General features: G+C 41.5%; 1 protein-coding gene across 1 annotated transcript in view; it reads left to right on the top strand.

Annotated features, from left to right (window-relative positions):
* The window catches only part of ints1 (integrator complex subunit 1), an 87,041-nt gene that overhangs the window by 25,576 nt on the left and 41,776 nt on the right, over window positions 1-19,689 (top strand). The window contains exons 16-31 of the mRNA XM_061982022.2: window positions 211-307; window positions 393-484; window positions 4,149-4,209; window positions 4,276-4,473; window positions 4,536-4,665; window positions 4,732-4,911; window positions 9,057-9,206; window positions 9,273-9,452; window positions 9,545-9,649; window positions 15,727-15,894; window positions 15,968-16,079; window positions 16,149-16,307; window positions 16,382-16,528; window positions 16,594-16,692; window positions 16,773-16,897; window positions 18,301-18,555. Coding sequence (XP_061838006.2) covers window positions 211-307; window positions 393-484; window positions 4,149-4,209; window positions 4,276-4,473; window positions 4,536-4,665; window positions 4,732-4,911; window positions 9,057-9,206; window positions 9,273-9,452; window positions 9,545-9,649; window positions 15,727-15,894; window positions 15,968-16,079; window positions 16,149-16,307; window positions 16,382-16,528; window positions 16,594-16,692; window positions 16,773-16,897; window positions 18,301-18,555 — 2,258 coding nt within the window. The remainder of the gene's footprint in view (window positions 1-210; window positions 308-392; window positions 485-4,148; window positions 4,210-4,275; window positions 4,474-4,535; window positions 4,666-4,731; window positions 4,912-9,056; window positions 9,207-9,272; window positions 9,453-9,544; window positions 9,650-15,726; window positions 15,895-15,967; window positions 16,080-16,148; window positions 16,308-16,381; window positions 16,529-16,593; window positions 16,693-16,772; window positions 16,898-18,300; window positions 18,556-19,689) is intronic.

Genomic DNA, 19,689 nt, shown 5'->3' with positions numbered 1-19,689 from the left:
GTCACTGTGACTGATAGAAAAGTGATGGTTTTAGCAACATTTTAACCTGTCTGAATGCTAATAATCATTTTGCGTCGGGGGGCGAAGCCTGAACCCCCCACCAGGACTTTGTCCTGGACCTACCGGGGCCTGCGGCCCCTGGACCCTGGCTACTAGGTTTTTCTGATTTCAAAAGTTGGCAGGTATGTTATTTCACCTCCTGTCAAACAGATCTGGAGGTCCTCGTCGTGGAGCGGATCCAGCTTATCGACGCTGTGCTCAACCTGTGTACATACCACCACCCGGAAAACATCCAGCTGCCTGCAGGGTACTCCGCTTTTAGTGTTCAATGCACTCAAACTGTCACACAGGTTTACACTAGAAGTATAACAAATGACTCTAAATGTTTAAAGGTACCAGCCGCCAAATTTGGCAATATGCACCCTTTATTGGAAGGCTTGGCTGCTGCTGCTGGTGGTTGCTGCCTTCAATCCACATAAAATAGGTAATGGGCTACATTGTTTATTATCTGGCTATTGACAAAAGTGTTAGGGCACCTGGAAGTTATACAAACAGGAAGTATAAATGTGTTAGGAAACTTTTTACCACTCTTTTCTGGGCTTTCTTCCAAGACGAACACATCTTAAATCATTGTAGATGTTGCTTTGTGTACTGGAAGAACTTTAGCACAATCTTAAATGATTAACTGTGAATTAAGTGGGATGTCTCAATACTATTGTACTTTTTAATGTTAGGCTAGTGTTTCCCAACCTTTAAGACACACCACTAAACAAAAAATGATGTCTAAATAGCAACTGGACTGCAATCTACTTGTGGGGCTATGGCTAGAATAATCAACTTCTTCACTTTTGGTGCAATACCGATGTTGGAGCCTTGAGTATTGGCTAATGCCAATATTGATCCAATACAATATCAGCAGGAATCATGCATACTTTTATTATTTATATTCAGTAGTGTCACATGTTTGAAAAGGTTTGATCAAGTGAAATTCATCAGAGAACAATGGTGTGTATGAAAAACGCCAACTTATTTACAAACCCCGTTTCCATATGAGTTGGGAAATTGTGTTAGATGTAAATATAAACGGAATACAATGATTTGCAAATCATTTTCCACCCATATTCAGTTAAATATGCTACAAAGACAACATATTTGATGTTCAAACTGATAAACATTTTTTTTTGTGTGCAAATAATCATTAACTTTAGAATTTGATGCCATCAACATGTGACAAAGAAGTTGGGAAAGGTGGAAATAAATACTAATAAAGTTGAGGAATGATCATCAAACACTTATTTGGAACATCCCACAGGTGTGCAGGCTTATTGGGAACAGGTGGGTGCCATGATTGGGTATAAAAGTAGATTCCATGAAATGCTCAGTCATTCACAAACAAGGATGGGGCGAGGGTCACCACTTTGTCAACAAATGCATAAGCAAATTGTTGAACAGTTTAAGAAAACCCTTTCTCAACCAGCTATTGCAAGGAATTTAGGGATTTCACCATCTACGGTCCGCAATATCATCAAAGGGTTCAGAGAATCTGGAGAAATCACTGCACGTAAGCAGCTAAGCCCGTGACCTTCGATCCCTCAGGCTGTACTGCATCAACAAGCGACATCAGTGTGTAAAGGATATCACCACATGGGCTCAGGAACACTTCAGAAACCCACTGTCAGTAACTACAGTTGGTTGCTACATCTGTAAGTGCAAGTTAAAACTCTCCTATGCAAGGCGAAAACCATTTATCAACAACACCCAGAAACGCCGTCGGCTTCGCTGGGCCTGAGCTCATCTAAGATGGACTGATACAAAGTGGAAAAGTGTTCTGTGGTCTGACGAGTCCACATTTCAAATTGTTTTTGGAAACTGTGGACGTCGTGTCCTCCGGACCAAAGAGGAATAGAACCATCCGGATTGTTATAGGCGCAAAGTCGAAAAGCCAGCATCTGTGATGGTATGGGGGTGTATTAGTGCCCAAGACATTGGTAACTTACACATCTGTGAAGGCGCCATTAATGCTGAAAGGTACATACAGGTTTTGGAGCAACATATGTTGACATCCAAGCAATGTTACCATGGACGCCCCTGCTTATTTCAGCAAGACAATGCCAAGCCACGTGTTACATCAACGTGGCTTCATTGTAAAAGAGTGCGGGTACTAGACTGGCCTGCCTGTAGTCCAGACCTGTCTCCCATTGAAAATGTGTGGCGCATTATGAAGCCTAAAATACCACAACGGAGACCCCCGGACTGTTGAACAACTTAAGCTGTACATCAAGCAAGAATGGGAAAGAATTCCACCTGAGAAGCTTAAAAAATGTGTCTCCTCAGTTCCCAAACGTTTACTGAGTGTTGTTAAAAGGAAAGGCTGTGTAACACAGTGGTGAACATGCCCTTTCCCAACTACTTTGGCACGTGTTGCAGCCATGAAATTCTAAGTTAATTATTTGCAAAAAAAAATAAAGTTTATGAGTTTGAACATCAAATATCTTGTCTTTGTAGTGTATTCAATTGAATATGGGTTGAAAAGGATTTGCAAATCATTGTATTCCGTTTATATTTACATCTAACACAATTTTCCAACTCATATGGAAACATGGTTTATATTGTTAATCGTCTGGAATGGACCTTTGTTGTCTTTTAATTTAATAGTAGTGGTAATTGTTTATTCAACAACACTTGGTGGCCACAATAATTAATTAAGTTAAGCTAATGACGCAGTCAGTCGAATGATGCGGACACATTTGTTACTGGATACATTCTAATACATTTTGCCTTAGAGACTTTGTATGCATAAGTAATATGTAATTATAATTGTTTGTGTATATTGACAAAAGTTGGGTTTTAAGACTACAAAATAGTTCAATTAAGGACATTTACAACGTATGTCTAGGTTGTGTGCTTAGCTGTTGTGTAGTTGCTAGCTCCTAATAGCCTATAATCTACCATGTTTACCTCTTGTCAATGTTTTGTCTGAAATAGAATAGAAGACTAATCTTGTGTGCTTGTTGGACATACTTGCCAACCCTCCCGGATTTTCCGGGAGACTCCCGAAATTCAGCGCCTCTCACGAAAACCTCCCGGGACAAATTTTCTCCCGAAAATCTCCCGAAATTCAGGCGGAGCTGGAGGCCACGCCCCTCCAGGTTTATTGTTAGGCAGTTTCATTAACGTCCTCCCAGCACGGCAACAACACACAACAACAGCAGTCACGTTTTCGTCTACCGTAAAGCAGCAATGTTGTGACACTCTTAAACAGGACAATACTGCCATCTACTGTACATGCATATGTGACATTAGCATCTAGGGCTTTTAGAGAGTGTAGTGCACAACTGCGCACACAACAAGGAGATGAAGCAGAATGCATCATCAAAGAGGGTGTTCAGCATGGTTAGAAAAATAGTGACAGAGAATAGAACAAGGATGGACAATTCAACCCTTAACTCAACAATGAGTAGATGAGTGTTATGTGTGTGTATATGTGTAAATAAATGAACACTGAAATTCAAGTATTTCTTTTATATATATAATAAAATAAATATATATATATATACATATATAGCTAGAATTCACTGAAAGTCAAGTATTTCTTATATATATATATATATATATATATATATGTATATGTGTATATGTATATATATATGTATATGTGTGTGTGTATATATATACATACATACATACATACATACATACATACATACATACATACATATATATATATTAAATACTTGACTTGGGGAATTCTAGCTGTAAATATACTCCTCCCCTCTTAACCACGCCCCCCGCCACCCCCACCCCCCACCTCCCGAAATCGTAGGTCTCAAGGTTGGCAAGTATGTTGTTGGAGGACATTTAGATGTTAACTGGCTGTCCAGCTTTGCACAAGCAAACACACTGCGGGACTGCTTTATCACAGCGCTTATATTGTATGTTTATTTGTTTTGTTGATATCAATATTGGATTAGGACACCCCTATAGATTACATAATCTAATTTGCATAATTTAGAATTTTTATGTCATTTTTATGGATGTCGTGGAAGAGACAAACTGAACAAAAAAACATGAATAGCAAAACAAATATCTTTAGAGGTTAGGAATTGCTGTGTTAGGCCACATTTACCATCTGCCATTTTCTTCTGCAGGCTTGGCTGCCTGGGATGGTTACCCTACCCTAAAGATGCTTATGGAGATGGTTATGACAAAGTAGGTGCCTTGGTCCGAATTGCATCCTCTTAATGAGACAAGAGCTAAACGCCGCTGCCTCCACAGCAACTACACGTACCCGCCGTGCACCGTGGCGGATGACGACACGAAGACGGACATGATCAGCCGCGAGCTGCAGATCTCCCAACGGGAGAAGCAAGAGATCCTGGCCTTTGAGAGTCACCTTGCGGCCGCCTCCACCAAGCAGACCATCACCGAGAGCAACAGCCTGCTGCTCTCACAACTTACTAGTCTGGACCCGCAGTAAGATCACATGACCCAACCCGAACGCATACCCTGGTTGTACATGTTTTCTTTGTGTTCAGGGGTCCTCCTCGTCGACCTCCTCCTCAGGTGCAGGAGCAGGTGAAGACCCTCAACCAGTCCCTGCGCCTCGGCCACCTTCTTTGTCGCAGCCGCAACCCAGACTTCCTGCTTAACATCATACAGAGACAGGTCAACTTGCAAAAGCAGAGTGGCACGACACCTCCAAACAGCGTCTAATTTTTACTTTTTATATAGGCCTCCTCTCAGTCCATGCCATGGCTGGCGGATCTGGTCCAGTCTAGCGAGGGGTCTTTAGACGTGCTTCCCGTGCAGTGCCTGTGTGAGTTTCTCTTGCACGACGCCGCAGACGACAGCCTGCTAATAGACGATGACGACGAGGGAGGGAGCAAAGAGCAGAAGGCCAAGAAGAGACAGGTATTCTCATCGTGAAGTAGGGCTGGGCGATGTATCGATGTACTTTGTCTCTGTGCGATATACAAACCTCGTTTCCATATGAGTTGGGAAATTGTGTTAGATGTAAATATAAACGGAATACCATGATTTGCAAATCCTTTTCAACCCATATTCAGTTGAATGCACTACAAAGACAAGATATTTGATGTTCAAACTCATAAACTTTATTTTTTTTTTTGCAAATGATAATTAACTTAGAATTTCATGGCTGCAACACGTGCCAAAGTAGTTGGGAAAGGGCATGTTCACCACTGTGTTACATGGCCTTTCCTTTTAACAACACTCAGTAAACGTTTGGGAACTGAGGAGACACATTTTTTTAAGCTTTTCAGGTGGAATTCTTTCCCATTCTTGCTTGATGTACGGTACAGCTTAAGTTGTTCAACGGTCCGGGGGTCTCCGTTGTGGTATTTTAGGCTTCATAATGCACCACACATTTTCAATGGGAGACAGGTCTGGACTACAGCCAGGCCAGTCTAGTACCCGCACTCTTTTACTATGAAGCCACGTTGATGTAACACGTGGCTTGGCATTGTCTTGCTGAAATAAGCAGGGGCGTCCATGGTAACATTGCTTGGATGACAACATATGTTGCTCCAAAACCTGTATGTACCTTTCAGCATTAATGGCCCCTTCACAGATGTGTAAGTTACCCATGTCTTGGGCACTAATACACCCCCGTACCATCACAGATGCTGGCTTTTCAACTTTGCGCCTATAACAATCCGGATGGTTCTTTTCCTCTTTGGTCCGGAGGACACGACGTCCACAGTTTCCAAAAACAATTTGAAATGTGGACTCGTCAGACCACAGAACACTTTTCCACTTTGTATCAGTCCATCTTAGATGAGCTCAGGCCCAGCGAAGCCGACAGCGTTTCTGGGTGTTGTTGATAAACGGTTTTCGCCTTGCATAGGAGAGTTTTAACTTGCACGTACAGATGTAGCGACCAACTGTAGTTACTGACGGTTTCTGAAGTGTTCCGGAGCCCATGTGGTGATATCCTTTACACACTGATGTCGCTTGTTGATGCAGCACAGCCTGAGGGATCGAAGGTCACGGGCTTAGCTGCTTACGTGCAGTGATTTCTCCAGATTCTCCGAACCCTTTGATGATATTGCGGACCGTAGATGGTGAAATCCCTAAATTCCTTGCAATAGCTGGTTGAGAAAGGTTTTTCTTAAACTGTTCAAAAATTTGCTCACGCATATGTTGACAAAGTGCTGACCCTCGCCCCATCCTTGTTTGTGAATGACTGAGCATTTCATGGAATCTACTTTTATACCCAATCATGGCACCCACCTGTTCCCAATTTGCCTGTTCACCTGTGGGATGTTCCAAATAAGTGTTTGATGAGCATTCCTCAACTTTATCAGTATTTATTGCCACCTTTCCCAACTTCTTTGTCACAAGTTGCTGGCATCAAATTCTAAAGTTAATGATTATTTGCAAAAAAAAAAAAAAAGTTTATCAGTTTGAACATCAAATATGTTGTCTTTGTAGCATATTCAAATGAATATTGGTTGGAAATGATTTGCAAATCATTGTATTCCGTTTATATTTACATCTAACACAATTTCCCAACTCATATGGAAACGGGGTTTGTAGAAAATGACTACGGTATATGGTGATATTCGAGTATACGTTCTCACGCAGTTGCTTTTAGCTGAGGGCATTACACTACATGCTTTTTTCCCTCTTTCTTGTCTCTCCTTCTCACAGAGACTTAAAAACAAGCGCACCTTCTTACATACGTCACATAGTGTCACGCCATACGCTCTCGCTGAGCAGAGAGGTAGCAGCACAGGTAACATTAGCTGTGTTGCTAGCGGAGTGGTGCGAGTGGTAATACGAGAGAAAGAAGGAGCGAATCTGGTAACAAATGAAGGAAGAATTAATTCCTAAGAAAAACAGCACAGGGTCCATTGTCTGGCGGTGGTTTGGCTTCAAGCGGGAAGATGTCGAACAAGTATGCGGCAAAAGCGTTGCTACAAAAAGTAGCACCTACTGCTAATGTGTAGCATCATTTGAAAAGTCACCCGCTAGAGAATGAAGAGTGCTTGAAACTGCATGTCAACATCTCCGTTTGTGCCATATCCACAAAATGCCCAAGCAACCATTTCCACATCAACACCGTATGAAAAAAATAGTCAACAACAGATGGAGATAACGTCCGCAGGAACCTACCACATAGCGAAGGACATACACTATTTGATTTCCTATTATGCAGCTCATTTTTATTTGACACTTATTGAAATATCTTGTGTGACATCATGCACAAAAGTGCACTTTATTCGTTTTAAACTATTGTAGTGGCGTTCTGTACAAAAAGTGCTCTTTAATTTAGTGTTGTTTTGATATGTCATCTTAGTGACATCATGCACAAAAGTGCACTAATAGCTTGTTTTAAAATGTCTCTGACAATCTTGCACTTTCTGGTTTGAAATGACATGAATGTTTGTGCCACTGCTTAAAGGGGAACATTATCACAATTTCAGAAGGGTTAAAACCATTAAAAATCAGTTCTCAGTGGCTTATTTTATTTTTCGAAGTTTTTTTTCAAAATTTGACCCATCACGCAATATCCCTAAAAAAAAGCTTCAAAGTGCCTGATTTTAACCATCGTTATATACACCCGTCCATTTTCCTGTGACGTCACATAGTGATGCCAACACAAACAAACATGGCGGATAGAACAGCAAATTATAGCGACATTAGCTCGGATTCAGACTCGGATTTCAGCGGCTTAAGCGATTCAACAGATTACGCATGTATTGAAACGGATGGTTGTAGTGTGGAGGCAGGTAGCGAAAACAAAATTGAAGAAGAAACTGAAGCTATTGAGCCATATCGGTTTGAACCGTATGCAAGCGAAACCGACGAAAACGACACGACAGCCAGCGACACGGGAGAAAGCGAGGACGAATTCGGCGATCGCCTTCTAACCAACGATTGGTATGTGTTTGTTTGGCATTAAAGGAAACTAACAACTATGAACTAGGTTTACAGCATATGAAATACATTTGGCAACAACATGCACTTTGAGAGTGCAGACAGCCCATTTCAGGCGCGCTAAGAACATATATTTTTCCACGATTTCAGCACTCAGGTTAACCATACCTAAATAGACACAAAATACTGCATTACACAAGACTACCCGAATGTACTCGAATGATTGAAAAAAATAAATGTTTTTAAGCTAAATTATTGGTAAACACAGTTTATGTATAATCCATCCATCCATTTCCTACCGCTTATTCCCTATATTCTGTAGACATACCCTCATCCGCTCTCTTTTCCTGAAAGCTGATCTGTCCAGTTTTGGAGTTGATGTCAGCAGGCCAGGGAAGCTAGGGTCCTTATCGTTGGAAATGCATCTGCTTTGAGTGTCGCAGGATATCCACACATTCTTGCCATCTCTGTCGTAGCATAGCTTTCGTCGGCTTTCCCCACACCCTCATATTTTGAACAAATTTCGTCCAATTTCTTGCCTTTTTCGCATCTTTGGGCCACTGGTGCAACTTGAATCCGTCCCTGTTCGTGTTGTTACACCCTCTGACAACACACCGACGAAAGTGAGAAAATGGCGGATTGCTTCCCGATGTGACGTCACAACGTGACATCATCACTCCGAGAGCGAATAATAGAAAGGTGTTTAATTCGCCAAAATTCACCCATTTAGAGTTCGGAAATCGGTTAAAAAAATATATGGTCTTTTTTCTGCAACATCAAGGTATATATTGACGCTTACATAGGTCTGGTGATAATGTTCCCCTTTAATAACTGTTTAATAAATACAGGATTGGTAAATTGACTTAGTTGTGGTTTCCCTCTCTGCATGAAAGTTTAAAAGTAGCATATATTAATGCAGTATGAAGAAGAATGTTTTAATGTAGACACATAGAATCATCATACTACTGTGATTATATGCATCAAGTGTTCATTCAAGGCTAAGGCAAAATATCGAGATATATATTGTGTATCGTGACATGGCCTAAAAATATCGAGATATTAATAAAAGGCCATACATATCGCCCAGTCCTATCATGAAGTCACACTTTTCATGCATTTTTGTCCATTCATTGTAAATTGTCTTTGCCTACCAGAGACAACAAAAACAAAGGCAACTCCTTGGACGGCTCCAGGATCTTCTGCTCGGTCCAAAAGCTGACGAGCAGACGACATGCGAAGTGCTGGATTACTTCCTGCGACGTCTCAGCTCCTCTCAAGTGGCGTCAAGAGTCCTGGCTATGAAGGTAATCCTGTTATCATTACTTGAGCTATAAAAACACAATTGTCACACCATTTTCGCTTGCCTGCAGGGTTTGGCACTGGTTCTGACTGAAGGAGGCCTCAAAGACGGAGAGGAACGCGACCAGCCTATGGAGGAGGACTCTGGTGATGGAGAGCTTCTTCCAGGGTACCAGTGGCTTCTGCAGGACCTCCCGAAACTCCCAATGTTTGACAGCGTCCGAGGCATGACGTCCACTGCCCTGCAGCAGGTCTGAATTCCTGGCAATTAAATATTTTAATAGGATATGTGGGAGAGTTTGAATTTTTTTTTTAACTTGTCTGTGTGCTTCCTCCCCCCTAGGCCATTCATATGGAGACAGATCCTCAGACCATTAGTGCTTATCTCATCTACCTCTCCCAGCATGCACCAGTGGAGGAGCAGGCCTCTCACAATGACCTGGCTTTGGTAATCACTACATGATGATATGACCATTAAGTATTGAAACGCCTCAGTTTGTGACATTTAGTCCTAATCCTTGATCTTCACGTCTTCATTTTCAGTGTTTTTATGCTTTTAAACGCCTGGGGAGATTCCATTTCATTATCTTTAAAGGGGAACTGCATTTTGGAATATTGCCTATCATTCACAATCCCTCTGTAAGACAAGAACACATACAGTACAGGCCAAAAGTTTGGACACACCATCTCCTTATTCAATGCATTTTCTTTATTTTCATGACTACCGTATTTACATTGTAGATTGTCACTGAAGGCATCAAAACTATGAATGAACACATGTGGAGTTATGTACTTAACAAAACAAGGTGAAATACCTGAAAACACGTTTTATACCTGCATCTTTTGAAGGGCTTCTGATCAGAAAATGTCATAGGTTTAAAGTAGTAATATAACTCTTGTTATGCTAATTTACACTAGTGGACAACTGTGGTTGGTCATGTTAAGGCTTTATTTTCCTCCTTTGGGCCTTAGAAGTTACTAGCTTTTGCCTTAGTTTTGCTCAGAGTAGATAAACACAATGATCTGGCACTGTTCTTTATTTGTACACACACACATATTATTCCATCTAGTTTTAGTGATGTGCAGAGCCTTAGAGTGGACAAGAATGTGTGTGTGCCCGACACATACACCAAACTAATTTTCAGTTTGACATCTCCGCTAAAGCGGGGCTGCAAGATGGACAAAAGCATATATGAAGAGCGACCATATTCAGAGAATGCACCTGACTTCAGACAGCTCAGTGTTCTCTCCAGCTCATGGCATTGCTACTGTTTGTATTTTACTCCTTTTTTGTTAAGAAAAAATATTATTAAATTCTAATCGCCTTTGCTTAATTCAGTTTTAGTATAAAACAACATGGGGGATCTTGCCCTTAAAAGAAAGGTTCCAAACAATCAAATGGCCTTCAAAGTGTTGAACTAAAAAAACAAAAAAAACATGCTATATTTAGTATGTTTGTTTAGAGCAGGGGTCATACTTGCTAACCCTCCCGGATTTTCCGGGAGACTCCCGAAATTCAGCGCCTCTCCCGAAAACCTCCCGGGACAAATTTTCTCCCGAAATTCAGGCGGACCTGGAGGCCACGCCCCCTCCAGCTCCATGCGGACCTGGAGAGTCTGCATGGAGCAATGTTGTTGTAATATATTGAGTTGGAGGCAATAAACAGGCGAGGTGATGAAGTACGTCTCTTTACTGTAGACTTCAGAACAGACTCACACACTTGACTTCAGGTGCGCAACACCACGTAAATCGTTGGCCAACCAAAAAGTAACCCCAGTACGCTATAGCCAACATTCACCAGGAGATGGCAACAGACAAACATAGATCACCCAAACAACCCAACCAAAAAATGCAGCAGCTCAATTAAAAAACTGTACTTAAGCCACATTCTTTTTTTTTTTTTTAGTACTGAACTCTTAACCCTCATTTGTAAACAATAACATGCTTATTACACAAACAGTATTTGTACACCTTTAACACAGATTTTTATACTGTCTTCAGAGATTCAGTTTTTTTGGTGGTACTCGAAACCTTTCTGGGTAACTGGGGATCACTGGTGGGGTTTTTGTTGTGGGTGATCTGGGTTCTGATGATGGCAACTCAGCAGCCCTTGAATCTGGTTCAATGATGAGACTAGTTTGTGTCTGACTCACTGATGGTCCTGGTGATGGAACTGAAACAGCACTGTCCAGTTGTACTGATGGCACATTTTCTGCAACTGGTGGAGACTAGATAACTGGCAGTCTCTCCATGTTTTCTCGCCATGGTAACATGTGATCCACATGCACTGTGCGCTGTCTCTGTCCCTCTTGATATATATATATATATATAAGAAAATACTTAACTTTCAGTGAATTCTAGCTATATATATATATATATTTATTTATTTTATTTTATACATATATATATATATATATATATATATATATATATATATATATATATATATATATATATATATATATATATGAAATACTTGACTTGGTGAATTCTAGCTGTAAATATACTCCTCCCCTCTTAGCCACGCCCCCCAACCCCCACCCCCCCACCTCCCGAAATCGGAGGTCTCAAGTTTGGCAAGTATGGCAGGGGTGCCCACACTTTTCAGCAGGCAAGCTACTTTTTAAATGACCGAGTCGAAGGGATCTACCTCATTCATATATATAATTTGTATTTATTTATTTATGAAAGAGACGTTTTTGTTAACAAGTTAAAAGGTGTTTAATGATAATACAAGCATGTTTAACACATATAGATTCCTTTCTTTCCTGAAGACAAGAATATAAGTTGGTGTATTACCTGATTCTGATGACGTGCATTGATTGGAATCAGACAGTAGTGCTGACAACATCCACATTTTTTTAATGGAGGAGAAAAAAAGTCATCCTTTCTGTCCAATACCACATGAAAGTGGTTGCTTTTTGCCATCTTATTTGTCCAGCTTCCATACTCCTTTTTATACACTTTACAAGAAAATTGGCGGCAAACTCCGTGGCTTGCGAGACTCTTATTTTGTTAGCGCAGGCAGGATAGAGCAGCGCTTTTATTGTGAAGACAGGAACTATGCGGTCAGTCTTTAGGCTTTTGACAGGAGGTATGGTTGAAATAAAAACGGTTTCTCGCCTCCCTGACGGTCTTTTTTTTCCCTTCACACTGAGCTCGCAGCAGCCAGCGTCATCTCACAAGACCCTCGGGTGCCGTGAATGTCAATCAAGTGACGAAAGTGACGTCATAGTGAAGATTTCTGATCGCTAATTTTTAGGACTATTTTTTCAACGCCTAGTTGGAGATCGACTGACACACCCTCCGCGATCGACCGGTAGCTTGCGATCGACGTAATGGGCACCCCTGGTTTAGAGCATAAGTTAATTGAACAAAAAAAGTGGGGAAAAAAGTCCAAAATGTTTTTATGCCCTTTGAAATATGAAGGATTGTATGTCCTGTTTGGCTTTGGGGTATTGTCAAATAACTGCAAGTACACCGGTGAAAGAATTAGACATTGAAATCACTGTTGGTGTTAACGCACTTTTTGTGTCTTTTTAAGCATTGAAATCAGAAAAAACGCGTATTTCCCGAAGTCCAAAGTTTTTTATTTCACCCAACATACTGCCATTCTTAAAGGAGCGTACACACACACACACACACACACACACACACACACACACACACACACACACACACACACACACACACACACACACACACACACACACACAATTACTCTAACAACATTCAGTTCACAAGTTGGCCGAATTAGCTGGAAGCTTTTTTGACACTCTGAAAAGAGCAGAGAAAGCAAGTAAAGAAAGACAGTGTTATTAGCCAGCTGCAGACTTTGTATTACTTGGCCAAAAAGAACCTCCCCTTGTCGAAGTTCCCAAGCCTGATTGAGCTGCAAAAGTCCAATGATGCCGGCATACCGGCAGCTTATTGCCATCACAAAGCCAGAGATTAGATACTAGAGGCATTGAGTGCCACTGTATTAAATGACATTGAAACTAACTTGCCAAATTCTAAGTTTGTTGGCATTATTTGCGATGAAAGTGTAGATGTGGCGGTTTTTAAACGACTGATGATCTACATACATGTGAGAATAATCAATTTCATATGTCATATGCATGTATGCCCTGGCACATGATTATCATAATTTCATAACTGAAGCAAAACACTTTTTACACTTTTATACTGAAATAAATACACCTACTATTTTTCGGAGTTTAAGTCGCTCCGGAGTATAAGTCGCACCGGCCGAAAATGCATAATAAAGAAGGAAAAAAACATATATAAGTCGCATTTTTGGGGGGAAATTTATTTGATAAAAGCCAACACCAAGAATAGACATTTGAAAGGCAATTTAAAATAAATAAAGAATAGTGAACAACAGGCTGAATAAGTGTACGTTATATGAGGCATAAATAACCAACTGGTATGTTAACGTAACATATTATGGTAAGAGTCATTCAAATAACTATAACATATAGAACATGCTATACGTTTACCAAACAATCTGTCACTCCTAATCGCTAAATCCCATGAAATCTTATACGTCTAGTCTCTTACGTGAATGAGATAAATAATATTATTTGATATTTTACGCTAATGTGTTAATAATTTCACACATAAGTCGCTCCTGAGTATAAGTCGCACCCGCGGCCAATCTATGAAAATATCTGCGACTTATAGTCCGAAAAATACGGTACAACTTATTAAATACAAATATAGAAAAAACTACCGGTGGCGGTAAAGTTAAGATCCATGAAGAAAGAAGGAAGTGAATGAATTGTTATAACTGAATACAAATGCATAAAAATTAGGGTTTTTTTGTGTTATTTTTTTTTATGAATTAAGTAACGTTTATGACAACCTTTTTCCAAAACACAATATAGAAGGTGAGATATAACAGGATAATGCATACATTTATCATTTGTTTTCAAAACTGTTACAAAAAAGTGGATCCCAAAAATTTACTTTGGGACCCCATTTTTATGACTTGATGGGGTCCCTGGGACACCATTTGGAAAATTCCTAGTGCCAACACTGGAAATATTTTAATTTATTTTGAAAAAAACCCTTAGGTTAATAGTATACCTGTATATTGGAGTAACAACAAAAATGATAGTCAATGATTTGGGAGCACTCTCGAGAAGGAAATGAGTTTGAGTGACTGACCTCTGATATCACAGATGGTCATCTGGACAATTTTGATTAAAATAATCTAAGGTAGAGACTACGCTGTAAAAAGTCAAGGACCAAGACCATATTTTTTTGGATTTTCTCTTCCTGTCGTGTTTCAATACTTATGTCCGTATAGTGCAGGGGTCGGCAACCTTTACCAGTCAAAGAGCCATTTTGACCAGTTTCACAAATTATAGAAAATAATGGGAGCCACAAAAAATGTTTAAAGTTTAAAATGAAATAACACTGCATACAACGTTTTTTTTTTGCTTTGTGCTATGTATAAACCAAGGGTTTCAAACACGCTGCCCACACCTTGATATGGAATTTGAATGCTGGTGCGGCACGCGGGTTTTATATGAATGGCGCTTGTCAGCGTCATGCGTGCCGTGATGGTCTAGCATAGAGCACCCACTACAACCAGCGTGCCTGATCAGCTACACGTTGTATGGGGCTTCTGCTTGCTCACGTAGGTGACAGCAAGGCATACTTGGTCAACAACCACACAGGTTACACTGACCGTGGCGGTATAAAAAAAACCTTTAACACTCTTACTAATAATGCGCCACACTGTGAACCCACACCAAACAAGAATGACAAACACATTTTGGGAGAACATCTGCACCGTAACACAACATAAACACAACAGGACAAATACCCAGAATCCCATGCAGCCCTAACTCTTCCGGGATACATTATACACCCCCGCTACCAAACCCCGCCCACCTCAACCGACGCACAGGGGAGGGGGGTTGATGTGTGAGGGAGCAGGGTTGGGGTGGGGGCGGGGTTTGGTGGTAGCAGGGGTGTATAATGTAGCCCAGAAGAGTCAGGGCTGCATGGAATTCTGGGTATTTGTTCTGTTGTGTTTATGTTGTGTTAAGGTGCAGATGTTCTCCCGAAATGTGTTTGTCATTCTTGTTTGGTTTTGGTTCAAAGTGTGGCGCATTATTAGTAAGAGTGTTAAAGTTGTTTTATATGGTCACCGTCAGTGTAACCTGTGTGGCTGTTGACCAAGTATGCCTTGCTGTCACGTACGTGTGTAAGCAGAAGATGCATACTCTATAAGAAGTGATTGGGCTGGCACGCTGTTAATAAAGATTGTAGAAGGTGCCAAATGCTGTGCCATCATGGCACGCCCTTATTATAATTGTAAGGGTGAAAATCGGGGAATATTAATCCCGGGAGTTTTCTGCGAGAGGCACTGAAATTCCTGAAGTCTCACGGGAAAATCGGGGGGTTCGGCAAGTAAGCTGCTGAGCCGCATCAGAGTGATCAAAGAGCCGCATGCGGCTCCGGAGCCGCGGGTTGCCGACCCCTGGTATAGTGTTAATGCTGTCTCCTTTGCAGGACGTCGCCCGGCTCATTGTGGAGCGCTCCACCATCATGAACAGCCTGTTCTGCAAGCACTCTTGCAGACCGGAGTCGGAGGCCGTTCTCAGCGCTTTCCTCTCCATCTTCTCGGCGTACATCAGGAGGATGAGGAAGACCAAAGAAGGGGAGGACCTGTACAGCTGGGTACAATCCTTCACCTGAAGATCACGTTTGACAAAGTCACTGTTGAAATTGATTTATGTGTTTGTTTTTTTAGTCAGAATCTCAAGATCAGGTGTTTCTGCGGTGGACTACAGGAGAAACGGCCACAATGCACATCCTCGTTGTCCATGCGATGGTCATCCTTCTTACTCTGGGCCCTCCTAAAGGTACTTTGTTAAAATCTAAACATGTTAAGTTTAGATTTAACATGATGCCTGCTTGTGACATTGCTACAGGGGAGAGTGACTTCTACAACCTTCTGGACATTTGGTTCCCTGACAAGAAACCTTTGCCCACCGCCTTCTTGGTGGACACGTCAGAGGAGGCCCTGCTGCTCCCCGATTGGTTGAAACTAAGAATGATCCGATCTGAGGTTTCTCGATTAGTGGATGCGGGTACGCTTTTAGAGCAAAATTTGTCTTCTCTCATCGGTTTGACTCATTTGAACTGTCCTGGTTTCCTCCTTCAGCTTTGCAAGACCTGGAGCCTCAGCAGTTGCTTCTCTTTGTTCAGTCGTTTGGCATTCCGGTCTCGAGCATGAGCAAACTCCTGCAGTACTTGGACCAGGCAGTCTCGCATGATCCACAGTCACTGGAGGAGAACATCATGGACAAACGTAAGTGTCAGCTGCAAAAAAATATAAATATTTGGATTCACCTTGTTTTTTTCCTCAATTAACAGACTACATGGCTCACCTTGTGGAGGTGCAACATGAGCGTGGTGCCATCGGGGGGCACACTTTCCACGGATTGCTGAGCTCTTCACTTCCTACACATAGAGGTCAGGTGCCTCCAACCGCTTCTGCAGGGCCGATTTCAGCTGGGAAATGAATGAAAATCAAATGTCATTGCTTTACACAGATGCTGCTGAAACAAGTAAAGCCAAAGTTACAGTGGAAACGCCGCACGGCTCCGTTAAGATGAGAGCAGCCACTCAGCTTCCTCCTGTCGGGCCTGATGATGACCTGGCAAGCTTGCTGATTCGGGTACATGCAATAATATTTTACAAAACCCAAAACCAGTGAAGTTAGACCGTTGTGTAAATGGTAAATAAAAACAGAATATAATGATTTGCAAATCCTTTTCAACCTATATTCAATTGAATAGACTGCAAATACAAGGTACTTAACGTTCGAACTGGAAAACTTTATTTTTTGCAAATATTACCAAAGGGTAAAAGAACCACAAAGTTCAAAAGCCAGCATCTGTGATGGTATGGGGGTGTATTAGTGCCCAAGGCATGGGTAACTTACACATCTGTGAAGGCCCCATTAATTCTGAAAGGTACACACAGGTTTTGGAGCAACATATTTTGCCATCCAAGCAACGTTATGGACGCCCCTGCTTATTTCAGCAAGACAATGTTAACAGCTTCTTCCCTCAGGCCGTAAGACTCTTGAACGCATCATAATAATCCCCTCAATTCCCCCCCAAAATGGATTAACTCGCTGGAATATAAAGACAATATAACATACATCCATAAACTTGGATGCATATGCAAAAGTGCAATATATTTATCTGTACAGTAATCTAATTTTATTTATTTAGCCTTTATTTAACCAGGTAAAATCCACCGACCCCAAAGGGAATAAGCGGTAGAAAATGGATGGATGGATGGAAAATCCCATTGAGATCAAAGATCTCTTTTCCAAGGGAGACCTGGCCAAGAGGGCATCAGCAAGGTTACATTAAAAACTGTAAACACATAAAACATCAAATTTACAACATTACAACTTATTTATATCTGCTTTTTTTTATCCTGCACTACCATGTGCTAATGCAATGAAATTTCGTTCTTATCTGTACTGTAAAGTTCAAATTTGAATGACAATAAAAAGGAAGTCTAAGTTTAACAGCGTGGCTTCATAGTAAAAGAGTGCGGGTACTAGACTAGCCTGCCTGTAGGCCAGACCTGTCTCCCATTGAAAATGTGTGGCGCAATATGAAGCCTAAAATACCACAACGGAGACCCCAGACTGTTGAACAACTTAAGCTGTACATCAAGCAAGATTGGGACAGAATTCCACCTGAAAAGCTTCAAAAATTGGTCTCCTCAGTTCCCAAACGTTTACTGAGTGTTGTTAAAAGGAAATACCATGTAATGCAGTGGTAAAAATGCCCCAGAGCCAACTTTTTTTCAAAGTGTTGCTGCCATTAAATTCTAAGTTGATTATTTGCAAAAAAAAATAAGTTTCTCAGTTCGAACATTAAATATCTTGTCTTTGCAGTCTATTCAATTGAATATAAATTGAAAAGGATTTGCAAATCATTGTATTCTATTTTTATGTACGAATTACACAACGTGCCAACTTCACTGGTTTTGGGTTTTGCACATGAAGTTACCCTCTATCTAAAAGCGCGTCACCACTCCTATTGACTTCTCCTGCAGATATTTCCGATGAAGGCGGATGCACGCTGGCAGGGCCCACCTCCCAACCAGCTTTCCCTTGCCTTGCAGCAGGCTCTGGCCAAGGAGATCATGCGTGCCAAGCAGGGTCACGCCCAACAGGGAGGGCTGCCGTTCCGTCTCCTGCGGGCCCTCTCAGCCCTGCTCAGCTCAAATCACCCCGGACCGATCGTCCTCGCCATGCACCGCAGCCAAGCTCTCTCCTGCCCACTCATGCGGCAGCTTCACCTCTACCAGGTAAACCTGGCTCACCTCTGTTAAAAGGGGTTTGAATTTGAGTTTATTTTGAACATGCATGCATACAACATTTCCACTTTCTCTTTTCAACATGTTCAAAAGTAGTAGGAAGAAGCAAAGCTGCACTTTTTTAAAGAATTCTGTTTATCATTCACAATCCTGATGTTAGACGAGAACACATATGTTTTTCTTTTTTTATGCATTGTAACTCAGTGCTAAACAAGATCTACAAACAAAATAAAACAATCACTTACTGTACAATGTCTGGTCTCACTAGGCTGCCAGCTGATGGGATGTTTATATCTTCCCTTAGATCAGGGGTCAGCAACCTTTACCACTCAAAGACCCATTTTGACCAGTTTCACAAATTAAAGAAGACAATGGGAGCCACAAACCTCTGTTGAAATTTGAAATGAAATAACACTGCATACAAAGTTTTTTTTTTTTGCTTTGTGCTATGTATAAACCAGGGGTCTCAGACACGCGGCCCGCACCTTAATATGAAAATTTAATGTTACTGCGGCCCGCGAGTTTTATATGAATGGCGTTTGACAGCGTCATACTTGCCAATCCTCCCGATTTTTCCGGGAGACTACGAATAATTTCAGGGCAACTATTCTCTCGAGCGTGCCGTGATGGCACGGCATTTTCAACCTGTGCAAACAACGTGCCGGCCAAGCCACAGGATATACGAGGCTTCTGCTAACTCACACGAGTGACAGCAAGGCATACTTGGTTAACAGCCACACAGGTCACACTGACGGTGGCCATATAAAACAACTTTAACACTCTTACTAATAATGCGCCACACTTTGAACCCACACCAAACAAGAATGACAAACACATTTCGGGTGAACATCCGCACCTTAACACAACATAAACACAACAGAACAAATACCCAGAATCCTTTGCAGCCCTAACTCTTCCGGGCTACATTATACACCCCCCCTACCACCAAACCCCGCCCACCTCAACGGACGCACGGAGGGGGGGGGAGCAAGGTTGGGATGGGCGGGGTTTGGTGGTAGCGGGGGTGTATAATGTAGCCCGGAAGAGTTAGGGCTGCATGGGATTCTGGGTATTTGTTCTGTTGTGTCTATGTTGTGTTAAGGTGCGGATGTTCTCCCGAAATGT

Source organism: Nerophis lumbriciformis, linkage group LG24 (genome assembly GCF_033978685.3).
Source record: "Nerophis lumbriciformis linkage group LG24, RoL_Nlum_v2.1, whole genome shotgun sequence".
Taxonomy (NCBI): domain Eukaryota; kingdom Metazoa; phylum Chordata; class Actinopteri; order Syngnathiformes; family Syngnathidae; genus Nerophis; species Nerophis lumbriciformis.
This window is presented reverse-complemented; position numbering and strand designations above follow the sequence as displayed.